Source organism: Gavialis gangeticus, unplaced genomic scaffold (genome assembly GCF_001723915.1).
Source record: "Gavialis gangeticus isolate Ggan-Ray unplaced genomic scaffold, GavGan_comp1, whole genome shotgun sequence".
In the NCBI taxonomy this organism is placed as follows: domain Eukaryota; kingdom Metazoa; phylum Chordata; order Crocodylia; family Gavialidae; genus Gavialis; species Gavialis gangeticus.
In genome coordinates, this window is record NW_017729001.1 from 23,258,427 (window position 1) to 23,271,242 (window position 12,816).

General features: G+C 37.0%; 1 protein-coding gene across 3 annotated transcripts in view; it reads left to right on the forward strand.

Moving 5' to 3' along the window:
* STX2 (syntaxin 2) overlaps window positions 1–10,860 on the forward strand; it is a 54,434-nt gene extending 43,574 nt beyond the window's left edge. For 2 of the 3 annotated variants that reach the window (XM_019507074.1, XM_019507076.1), the window contains exons 5-11: window positions 315–388; window positions 579–687; window positions 3,857–3,930; window positions 4,046–4,183; window positions 5,752–5,862; window positions 6,949–7,073; window positions 8,999–9,087. In XM_019507074.1, the coding sequence (XP_019362619.1) occupies window positions 315–388; window positions 579–687; window positions 3,857–3,930; window positions 4,046–4,183; window positions 5,752–5,862; window positions 6,949–7,029 (587 nt within the window). In that variant the 3' untranslated portion in view covers window positions 7,030–7,073; window positions 8,999–9,087. Of the gene's footprint in view, window positions 1–314; window positions 389–578; window positions 688–3,856; window positions 3,931–4,045; window positions 4,184–5,751; window positions 5,863–6,948; window positions 7,074–8,998 lie in introns of all 3 variants that reach the window. The other variant, XM_019507075.1, reaches the window with a different exon arrangement.
* The last annotated feature ends 1,956 nt before the right edge of the window (window positions 10,861–12,816 follow it).

The following is a 12,816-nucleotide window of genomic DNA, read 5'->3' on the forward strand; positions in this document are numbered from 1 at the left end:
CCAGGTTGGTCTGACAGGACCTGCCGCTAATGAACCCATGTTGATTGCCCCTAAGGTTACTGAAATTTATTTGTATATTTAAGCAGTTGAATTTTGCACCTGGTGTTTTGTATCAGTAATACGTTTTAGTTTTTATTATGTGATGAATCTTTTTATGGACAAACTATCTGTTTCTATCTGTTATAAACTGTAAGATTTATAAACTAACTTACATTCATAAAACAGCAATTATATTCAGTAGCATCAGTATAATAGTTATACTGTATGTTATATCCCTAACTCCTTTATAATATGAATTCTTATTTTGTTCCTAGCAATTGAACAAAGTTTTGAACAGGATGAGAATGCTAATAGAACTTCAGTGGACCTCAGGATACGAAAAACACAGGTAGGATGCCCATAGGTGAACTGCAAGGATTAAAATAGTAAAATCTCCAGAAGTATGACAGTCATCTGTAAAAGGGCAACAACATTTTTGGGAACCTGCATGCTGTGTTATTTTTCTGTAGTTGTATTTTGTTTGTAGAATGTTGCATTATATAGATACATTTTTTTTTTTTTTATTCTTCAAATATTAGCATACAGTATTGTCCCGCAAGTTTGTAGAGGTCATGACAGAATACAATGAGACGCAGACACTTTTTCGTGAGCGCAGTAAAGGACGGATACAACGACAGTTAGAAATAAGTAAGTGACCTGAATTTTGTTTCTCACTTAAAAACCTCAATTCAAATTTTAAGCTTTTGGTTTTCAATAGATTGTCTTCTGTTGTTAGTCCTTTGTTTTATACTGTATAGGAGTAATAATAAAACTTGCCATGTATCTACTGGTTTTGCTTTCCCATAACTTAAACCTTAGTTTTTGATACCAGTTTTTTTGGGGGGTGGGAGGAGGGTTTGGTTTGGTTGCTTTTCTTGCTCTCGCTGTTTAGGATTGTTCAAGCTAATGAAACAAATCCACAAAAAATGTTTTCTTAACTTGTTAAATAAGAAAGTGCTTTTTAAACTGGGGAATTCAGAAAACAGTTTATGGGACCTACAAGAAACCATTTTAAAAGAGATCGCAGTTTTTTGTACTACCCTCACTTAATGCAAGAGCTTCCTCTCTTGTTTCAGATAGTTCCAAAGTTAAAAATTTATGTGCAAGTTCAATATACCCTTAAAAGCAAGTTCAATGTCAAACGCATCCCATGGAGGTGTCATCTGACCCTCGTGGTTTCTCCCAGTCCAGGCAGCCCATTTCTGAATCTGGCCCACAAGGGGCTGCTGTGTGGGCAGGTCCAACACACAGCAGTTTAATGTCACCACTACCACTCACCCTGTCACCAAATGTCTGGTGTGCGGTCCCTACTAGCAATGCCAGGCCGTGGTGACATTAACCCCCCATGTGCTCATTGTGCTGACACAGCAGCTCTGGCAGACATGGTGAGAAGGAACACGGACTCGATCTGGAAGTCAGTGGTCAGGCCTGAAAGAAGCCACGCATTCTGGATCCAGCCTGTCACCTCAAATGAGTTTGACACCTGTGTTTGTCGTCTTTATTATACAGCAAGTACAGCCAATGTGCTCTGAAGCCATTATTGTTACAAACCATTTCAAAGGTGGTGTGGCATCATGGATGGAAGTGTTAGCAATCTGTGCTCTTGCTTGGGTGGGCAGCTCTTCCAGTGTCTAATGCCTGCACTGCAGTTGTGTCCAGTGCCGGTATTTGTTCCATGGTTTCAATTCAGTTAAAAAGCAGAAGTTGTGAAGTTGCTAATACTTAGTACAGAGACAAGCGGGTTAGGATGAGGTGTCTATGTGCAGAGGTCCAACAGTTGCACTCAAACAGGTGAAAACGGTTAAGCAAAGAATGATGACGTGCACTGTACAATTTGTATGCAGGTAGTTCCTAGATGAGTGTAAGTCATAGTTTGATTAAGCCGCATCCTGTCCGTTTTTCTGCTTAGCTGAGATGAAAGCTTGGACTCTGTGGTTGAGGATTCTTAGAAGTTAGTTTCAGTCAAGGCAGGGTATGAAAGAAGCCTTAATATGGTTGCAGGGTTTTTAAAACTTGATTTTATTTGGGTGTCTCTGACAAAGGATTCTTTACTGTGTTTTATTTAAACTTATGAACCGAGATGATTTGTTTGCGGATCATTTAAATGGAACACAGTTCTTGTATTTTTCCGGGTTGATTGAATATTGCATGTTATTCCCTGGCTCCAGTATCACTTGCTGAATTTTTTTCTTTCATAATGATTACGCTTGTGTGAAGGATTGCTCTATTTTTAAGGTACTTTTTCTTAACATAATAAGCTGATTTCTCCACATTACAATGAATGGAATTGGTTCTAGCTTTTTTCTCTGCAGCTTAACCAGAAACCTGGCAAGTTACACCAGAATTAAACACTTATTCTGAATAACTTTAGAGCAGAAGATTAGATGATACCTTTTCATTTTGTGGATGCACCTTAATACAGAAGTTTTTGTGAATTGCCTGTTAATATCGTCAGTCTTGTGCATATCACAGGTTCCTAGCTTGTCATTCTGTAGCCACCATGTATTATTTCAAGTGCTTGCAGGGAAAAGTAACACTAGACATTTTTTAATGAATTTGTAACGGGCTCTGTGTTTGCTTGACAACTTCTCAGTCAACAGTTTTTTGCTGACTGGGTGTTTTGCTGACTCACAGTTGTAGGTGAGTCATTGTATCACATGGGGATAACGGTAATCAGAGTGGCTTTCTGTAGAGGACCTGAAGTATAATTGAGAAAATCCCCAGAGAACAGACTAGGAAGTCAGAGAAAGGAAAATGAGAAAGGAACATAGGACTGAAGAAGACCTCTATGGTTACTTGGTCCCTTCCTGTGCTACAGCAGGCACCAGGACATATATTTTAATTCATTGGCTAGGATTTGGCTGAATCTTGTGAACTTTTGTTTTGAATTCTTGTAAATAATGCCAAATTCCAGAAAGAGATAAGTACAGATTCCTGGCCACTTCTTTCAATTCTAGAGCAGGACGGAGGAAGCTGGGTCCATATGATCAGCCAACTCTTTGCACCGTAAATTGCCTGCAGGACCTCAGTCCTTTAACTTCTGTATTTAGGACTGGGCTTTTACATGAACATTTCTGTTCCCTAAGCAGCCCGAGGACAAAAATAGGCTTATAATACTATATTATAATAATAATAGCAAATATTATCACTGTTGTTCTTGTAATCTAGTTGAGCATTTGCTGTTTTTTCTTCTTTTCCCATACTTTTTCTATCCCTTGGGGGGGGGGCCTACATGTTTGAGAGGTGTTGAAAAGAGCAGTGAGACTAGAGTAACAAATCAGACACTTACTATAGTAGAATATGGGCAATGGCAACAGTAGGAAAGCAATTTCCCCTAGCGCCCGCTGGCATAACAAGGAGTAATGGGCACAAGCTGATGGAGAGGAGGTATAGATTGGACATCCGCAAAAAACTACTTCACGGTTAGGGCGGCTAGGAGCTGGAACCAACTTCCAAGGGAAGTGGTGCTGGCCCCTACCCTGGGGGTCTTTAAGAGGAGGCTGGATGCCTACCTGGCTGGACTCGTTTGAGTCCCGTTTCTCTTTTTGGGGTTTTTTGTTGTTCTCCCGCCCTGGCGGGGGGTCGGGCTAGAAGACCTACTAGGTCCCTTCCGACCCTTAATCTATGAATCTATGAATCAATGCGAGTTAACAGAAGTGACAAGTTAATACAGCTGAGGCAAATGTCTGTTATTAACTGTTACATATGATAAGAAATACTTGTCTTTTTAAATTATGAGCCTAGCTATAGTAAATAATTTTATTATAGTAGTTAAAGTAATAATACTTCCTAACAGTAGAATATGCCTTCTTCCTAGCTGGAAAAACCACCACTGATGAAGAACTGGAAGAAATGTTAGAAAGCGGTAATCCTTCTATTTTCACTTCTGATGTACGTATTTACAACCCAATTTGTGGCCATCATATATTTCTGCTTCTTCCTTTGTTCAAGACCATGTCAATTACATTAATCATGTCTGTCTGTTTCTTTGTTTCTCCTTCCAAAGATTATATTAGACTCCCAGATTACTAGACAAGCTCTAAATGAAATTGAGTCCCGTCATAAAGATATTATGAAACTGGAATCCAGTATACGGGAACTACATGACATGTTTATAGACATGGCAATGTTTGTTGAGACTCAGGTAACTGAACCAATTTAAATATACTCTTCATTTTGAGTAATTGAGGATTTTTTAAGTTTTCCTGTTTAAAAATGTGCAAAAACAGTTGCATTCCTTCAAATCTTAGTCTTGCCACTTGCAGCCTTTTTATAGCTATTATCTGTTGTTTGAATTCTCTTATCGCAACCTGTGAAACTAAAGAAAAGCTGCTGAATATTGACATTAATAGATTTAAAGCTGAAAAGTATCATTTGATCACATCTATTTGGGATAATCATGTAATCCATCACATACAAAAAAATTGCCAGATGTTACTGGATAAGCATTTTGCAGTATGTATGTCTGTGTGCATTTAAAAGTATAAATCCCAAAGATAAAACTGATTTTAGTTATACAGTCTAATGTTCTAGTCAGGACTAGATAATATGTTGGATAAATACATTGACCTAGATTTAGATTTGAATAGTAAGTAAGAATAATTGGTCTGACTGTGCCACAGCAACAATTTATATTTTTAAAACCAAGCAGCAGGATTTGTTAGGCATGGCAAGAGACTAGAATGTGCTGGACTTGAATTTGCAGAGAAGCATAAAGAAGACTTGCACAATGTGTACCCATACTTCCATATAACTTAATGTTAATAGGAATACAGTGGAAGAGCAGTGACTGCAGCTGCTCAATTTCATGATCATTATGTGGTTAGAGGTAGAAAGAAAAGATACTGGGGGTTAAGCAATTACTCTGTTTTCAGTCTTCATGAGACTTGTTCGGTTGACCATACTAACCCAGGTTTTTAGGATTAGTTGATCTTTTTTGCTGTGAAAATAAAATGTACATTACAGTGCATGATAATTCAGTAGGTAGTACTGTAATCAATCTTCATTTAAGAGATCTTTATGAAGGAGTTCATACTTTATTGTACGTGTAGCTTTAATACACAATGAACAATTGTGAAAACTGCTAGTAGATTGTAAATGTGTGGAAATGAACAAACTTTACTTGTGCATCATTCTTTAATACTTTGCTGTTCACTGCTGCTGATTATGACTTCTGATGGACAGAAACACTGGTAACAGATCTGTTGTAATGCATCAGCAACCTTGCATTTCACTCCCAAAGTTCATTCGTCGCAGCTAAGCTAAAATTTATTCTGAACTGGCATTCTAAGCTGTCAGTTGTGAGGAATCTTTGTCCTTAAAAACTATGACTAATTTGGGGTATGTCTAAGTATATCTTCTTGCGGCTTCCAAAAACGTGTTCAGACATTTCTGACCTCTTTAGTATGCCAGTTCCAGACTATCTGTTAAAGCATACCTTGTTCTTAGGATATGCTTTAAATTATCAGTATTTTATTCCTGTCTGCCCTGTTGTTTCCCCCACCCATCTAAAATTTTCTAAGAGACCTTGCTTCTTGTTCCCTTTTTTCCCATTACATATGGATGCAAAAAATGTCACCCATTAATACATTACACAAATAATTCCTTCCCTTTTTAAAAATGTTACATTTACGTGGCTGTCTTCAGGTCCAGCATACTGGTTTTTATGATGTTGCTATTGGTGATAACGCCTCTTAAAAACTGTATTTTAAGGGAGAAATGATCAACAACATAGAAAAGAATGTGATGAATGCATCAAACTATGTAGAGAGTGCTAAAGACAAGACGAAAATAGCGGCTAAATATCAAAGTAAAGCACGAAGGGTATGTTTTCCTATAGCTATATTAAGAATTTTACTAGTATGGCACAATACAAAAAAAACCTTTTTATTCTGTTCTTCTATATGCTGTAATTTAATTTGCTTGTTTCTTTCTTGTAAGGCTTGGCATGAAAGCGATGCTGCTTTGCTTGCTTTAGAGTTACTGTAGAGGATTAAATTTAAATTAAACTGGACTAAAAAATTTTTATCTAAGTTCTTCATGGTCACTGCTTTCCCATCTATTTCATACTCACTTATTACAGGATACAACTTCCTGAATCTGTTCTGAATATTCTTTTAGTAGTATTTTGGATATTGCTTCTGTGTAAGGAGAACAGATAGTGATCCACACACTAAATAAAGACTCTTAGGCTGTGTCCACACAAGCGTGGACATTTGTTTCCCTGGGCTCAAGAAGCTGCAGCCCACCTTGTCCCACCTGTACCATGCAGCCTCTGGCACGCAGCAGGGTATCCTGGATGGGGGTGGGGGAGGCTGGGACCAGCAACTATGCCCTGTGCTGTTTTTTTGCAGCATTTTTTGTTTTTGACACTGGGATCTCCTGGTGTCAAATTTTGGTGCCACATTGCAAATTAGCAATGCAGTGAGTGGGTGCACATGTGCCACATGCAGTTTGCAGCACCTCAGACAGTTTTGAGGTGCCACAGACTGCATGTGCATGCTCATCTGGATGTGTCCTTAGTGTTCTTTTGCCATCACAATAAATTGAACATATAGAAAGTATAAACCCCTAGAGAGTATTTAAATTGTAATGCAAGTAAATATCCTCCATAACTCCCTTTATTCATTTACTACGTCATCTCAGAATTTTTTGGGAACTAATTAAGTTTATAGCAGTACAGGTACTCCCCACTTATCATCGTCTCGGTTAACGTTGTTTTGTTATTACGCCACTGATCTATTAGAGGATATACTTGTTTAAAGTTGCGCAATGTTCGGTTATAACGTTGTTTGGCTGCTGCCTGCTACTAAATAATTACTGTGATGTAACTGGATTTGCTTAACACTGTTTTGCTTAAAGTCGCATTTTCTGAAATTAATAATTCTATTTTAACCTTTTCTTTGACAGAAAAAATGGATAATTGTCATTGTATCACTGGTCTTGCTTGCAATAATTGCTCTGATTATTGGTTTATCAGTTGGTCGGTGATGGTTGGATAACTTCAGCATGCATGCCTCTCTGCCAGCTTGGCAGTAAGTAACTAATCCACTAATTTTGCTTTTGCTTTTGTTCAGCATTGGCAACTCACTAAGCAAAGGCACTTTATTATACTGGCTTTTAATACCTATATAGTATAGTATAATGACCACACAAATGTGGATGAATTACTAGATCTGATTCATCATAAGTTCCTGTAAAAGCTCTTATGTGTTTTCACAAGTGGGCATCTTGTGAATAATGAAAACTGTGACATCTAGTGGTAAATTACTCAGCTGGGAGATCACATGAGGTACCTGAACATTTAACATCAGTGGGACCAACATTGGTCTGCACCTTCATTGGCATATAACTTTTTTTCAGATCTTTTTTTTATATGTTTAAACAGAATTTTCAACACAGACCCATGCTACATTTTTCTGTGTGCCTCTATTGTACAGCACAGATCATCCTTACATTTTCCAGTTTGAAACAATATTTTTAACCAGCTCTTGTATGAGATGAGAACAGCTAAAATAGGAATCTTCCTAAGAGATTACTTTAGAGATCAGACAAGGCAGTTTCTTCTAAAACTTTTAAAACAGCTTTTTGCTGTATTAGTAGAATAAATTATTGCTGTCCACGTAGCAGCGCCACGTCCTGTTAAACTTTGAGCAAAATCATTCACTTTCTAATTTTAGGACATGAAGTTAATTAAACTAACACTTTTTAACATTGGAATGTTTGTTTTTGTTGTTATTGACTTCAGTTTAATTAGAAATTACTAAATGTACTAAACTACATAGAATCTAAGATAGCTAACCGTGCATTGGAGTTTGTGATATATTATACTCTATGTAGCCCATTTAGTAGGGCTGTGTGAAGCTTTGGTCCCCGATTTGATTTGGTGGAGATTTGCCACAATTCAGTGGCCTAATCGCTGAATCCAAATCAAATCAGAGGACCTTTAATCGCTCTGAATTGAATTGGAGCCCTCCAAATTGATTTGGAGAGATTCAGAAAGATTCAGAGATTTGGACACAGACACAGCTTTAAATATTTTTTCTATGTACCTCTATGTAGCAGGCAGTTTGTGAATGCTGCGATGGTGGGGCACATGAAGTGTCCCACAGGAGCGCGGGGGACTCCTAAGTCCACTCGGCAGCAGACCTGGAAGTGGACCAGAAGTACTGCTCTGCCAGAGAGCACATGGGGTGGGGGGGGCGTGTCCCCCCACCCTCCAGCTCAGCAACTGATACCTCCTGGGTCTGGGGGGGCACCCGGAAAGGGCACGGGGCCCTTGCGCTCCTGTGGGACGCTCTATCCAGCCCACCATCGCAGCATTCACAAGCCGCCCTGGTACCTCAAGGTATGTAGAAAAAACATTTAGAGCTGTCTATGGCCGAATCACTGATTTGCTGAATCAGCATCGAATCTTCAGATTTGGTCAAGTCAAATCAGTGACAGTGATCTGAATCAATGAATTGAATCACTGTCCCAGATTCAGGCCAAATCTGAATCGAATAGGGCCTGCTTTGCACAGCCCTACCATTTAGCTGTAACTCTTGTGATCTAGTATATAATTGGTTTTACTGACTTTTACTGCATGCTACTTAATACTCTGTGCATTCTTAAAGCTATAAAACACAAGTATCTACCGAAAAAGGTTAACATAAGCATTTTTCCAATTTTCGTGTTATAAATGTATATTTTTGTCTTCATTCTCAGCTTTCATATTTAGTGAATTCTAATGTATTGACAGAATTTGCTCTTCTTTTAATTATAGGTGTTCCACAAAATAAATGGACAAGTATTAGGTAAATAAAGTCAGTATTGGGTTCGCTCTAAAAAAAATTGAGTCACACATCAATATTCATCCATATTCTGTCTGTGATAGATACAGAATACGCATATGTGGTTACAAAGTAGATTGGAATTCTGATATGGTGCCTTAATCTAAATTTTTCTGTTTTTTTTCCAGAAAAAGATGTACATAATTATTTGTGTAACTGTCTTGCTTGTGATCCTTGGAATTATCCTAGCAACCACGTTCTCATAGCAAGCATATTCCAGGAATTATGAATCTTCAGACACTCTAAATCACAGCTACACTAAAACCAAATACTGTAGTTTTGTGTAAGGGATGTTTTACACCAAGTTACCATGATGAGCTATCATTAGAAATTTAAAAATGAAAACTCAGTGGCCCTTAATGTTTAACACTATTGGAGAATTGGTCTGTTTATGGGATGTGGGTTTGGATTTTAATTCTAAACTGCATGCGTTTGTGAGCATGAACCCTGTTTTTAACCATTTTAAAAGTAAAGTTATTTGAGAAATCTGCTTTTGATTTCATAGTGTTATGAACACAATTTAATTAACAAAACACTAAATAGTTCTATATTTGTCTTTACTCTTCAATTGCTAATATAAATCTAATTAAGAATGTTGGTAGCACATTTGTGTTCTCTTTTTATTAGGCAAATAATTGATTTTTGAACACTTTTAATGAGTTGCTAGCCATAACTTTAACTACAACATTAGCTGTTCAATCATCTTTCTGTATCTAGTTTTTAAAGAGAAATATCTTCCCCTGTGCAAGTACTGCATTATTTTATTTTCAAACTCAGTTTCCACTTAAGGATGATATTATACAACTGTTTTTCATTGAGAAAAATCCAGGTTCCAGAAAGCTTATGAAAAGGAACTGAAATGGCTCCTTTTTATAGTGACTATAAAATATAAACTGTTTTTTAAAGTCTCTCCAGAAGATGATTTGGAAAGTTTTGCTCAACAACACTGCAGCAAGTTGCATTAACGTAGAATTTTAAAAAAGGCCTGGATTTCACACATCACTGTGAAGCTTGCTGTTCAATTTTGTATTATTGATATTAATTTGCTGTGTTTTAAAAAAGATTTTAAGCAATTCATCCACATAATTAAGAAAATGGTTGCAATACTTTCCTGGCATAATAATGCAATAATGAATCGCAAATAGCATTTGAGCTTTTTGGAAAGATATGCACGATAAATTGTATTTTAGACCATAACACTGAATTGACTGATCCGTTTAGCCTTACAATTTATGTCAGTATGGCCAAATCCCATACTTCATCTTGTTCCTCAAAGCAAAAATCAAGCCTTAATTTTCTAGTGTTTTGAAAATGGTAGTCCATGATGAAAGCGAACAGAACCAAATATGCTTCTTTTGGTTGCATTTTAGTTTGGGGTTTGCTAAGTGAGACACCGATTTGTTATGAAATTTACTTTTGTGAATTTATGTAACATGTATGAAGTGTTTAGTATTAATAATACGCATCAGTTATGCTAGTCTGTAAAGTTTTAAACTTTTCAAATGTAACCAATATAACTGAACTTACTGTTACATTCTGTACTTGTATCTTTCTGTGTAAAATGTTTGTAATTTGTATTTTAATTTCTCATTGTTTAAATATATTTGTGTAGATATGTTGAGACAAGTGTCAAACAAGTATAATGGGTGCCTTCTTAATACCTGGCCTAAAACTTTGTTTGTTTGTTATAATTGAAAATATTACTCGCCTTGGAGATAATGTTAAATGTAAAACCTTTTATTATTCCTGCAGTTTACTAAATACTTAAACATTAAGATATATTTTTATTTAAAATATCTGACATCCACGTTATACACTAAAATGTAGCTTTAAGAATACAGCCCATTTAACTGCTTCCTAGTATTCAGCAATGCGTACGATATATAGCATCTATTGAGGCGTATTCCTGCACAATAGTGCCCAAATGTACTGTGAATTTCTCTTCTGATTTGTAGCTAGTCCTAAACAAACTTGTAAAAAAAAAAAAAAATAGTCGTGGACTCTTTTAAGTTTACTGAAATTTTCATCATCAGTGAACATTTTTGTTTTAACCCTCTGTTGGAATCTGAGAAGTCTTCAGTGTTATGAGAGGGTCTTTGTGTAAAGTACTCATGAGGTTGGTTTGCCTTAATATTCAGTTCTTAAGTAAAATGCCTTTTATTGTCTAGCTTTTTTCCTATTATTTTTTCAAATCAAACTTTATTTATAGGAATTTACAGAATATTTTAGTTCAGGAAGTACTCCATGCTGTCATTTCAGTCATCACACAAAATGCCAGCTGCATATAATAATTTTGTGGTTTATCTGTTCATGTACAAGTGATTCTTTATCAGTAATATCAATTGCCTAGATCACGTAGTACTTGTTATATAATTGCCTCAAATCAGTTATATATATGACAAAGAAAGAGGCATGTGGCATTGTGTAGAATGTTTATATAGATATGCAACGCCACATACCTATTTCTTTGTCTCCTCAAAAATTAAGAACTTATTTCTGGTAAAATTTTATGGGAAAGTCTTTAATCCCCTATGTACAAATAAATTTATCTAAACAATACTTTTTTTTGTGGTTGTTATTATGTTGAATATATTATTAATGTTTACACAGGCTGTTGGAAATGTGTAGATGTGTGGATGGTATATTAATTAAAGCTTTTGTAAAGATCCAAAATCTGGTGTTCCATAGAATAGGAGAGAAAAGGCTGTAGCCTCAAGCATTTCCTTTTACAAAAATCTCTTATTGGGCCCCAATGTTATAGTGCAATCATTGATATTGGTAACTTAATGAAGCCATCCCATGAGGTGAAACGGGAAATTATTTTTAATGAACACATTTTAAAGACATTGGCACTGCTGATTTTAATAAAAACAGTCCTTTATTTACACATTTATGTCCGTAGATTGGGGTACTTATGAGAGAGAAAACTAAAGCTGGTAACTACTAATAACTTGAGAGAAGGGAAAGCAAGGGAGTTCCCGAATGGCTCTGCAGTGAGTACTGATTTATTATTAAGACCTGGGGCTTCCATTTCTACATCTCTGGCTTAAATTAAGATTACAAATCAACATTTTGTCATGGTATTATTGGAGTGATATTGTAGCTCTGATTAGTCCCATAAATATTCAAGAAGCAAGGGTTTTTGAGGTGATAATCTTTTATTTGACCAGCTGCATAGTTGGTAGAAATTTTAGACAAGATTTCAGGTTCAAGGTACCACTCCCTCAGGTGACCTATGCCATTGGTCCAGTAAAAAAGGTCACCCCCCCCAAAATTGCTGCTGCTCGCAAATCAGGTCTTTGGTATTTTGGATCACGAAGAGCTAAATCATGGTAATCTTATTCATTTTGACCAGTGTTACTCCATGAAACGTCGTGTTGACTTCCATGGGATTTCCAGCTCAGTAAGGTTCTGTACCATATGAGGGAAGGAATTGGACTCTGGCCTTAAATCATCCCGTTGAGTAGGGCAGCTTTTTTTGACACACACATCACCTGTTTGAAAGCATGAACTCATTGGCTTAAAATAATTGTGTGCAGGTTTTCAAAGAGAGTATTACCAATCACAGCTTTTCTAACATGTTGGCAATATATGGCATCAAACTTTCAAAGGTGTTCAAGTCCCATGTTGAAAAGTGACTTAACTCCTAGATCTATGTTGAAAATGGGCTTAGGTACGGTTCAGAAGTCACTTAAGCATTTTTAAACGTGTTCTCCAGGGTGATCTTTCGTTAGCCTTTAGTACAGGGGTGGGCAAAATGGAGGATCTGGCCAGCAGCTGGATTCCATTTCCCAACAGCTGCTGCCCGCATGGCTGGGGCCAGTCTCCATGGCGATCCCAGCTGCAGCTGTGCTGTGATAGTGCAAGGCTGTGGTTGCCACGGAGACCGGCCCCAGCCCACTGGCAGGGTGCACGGCAGGGCAGGGCAGGGGGCTGCTCCAGAGCC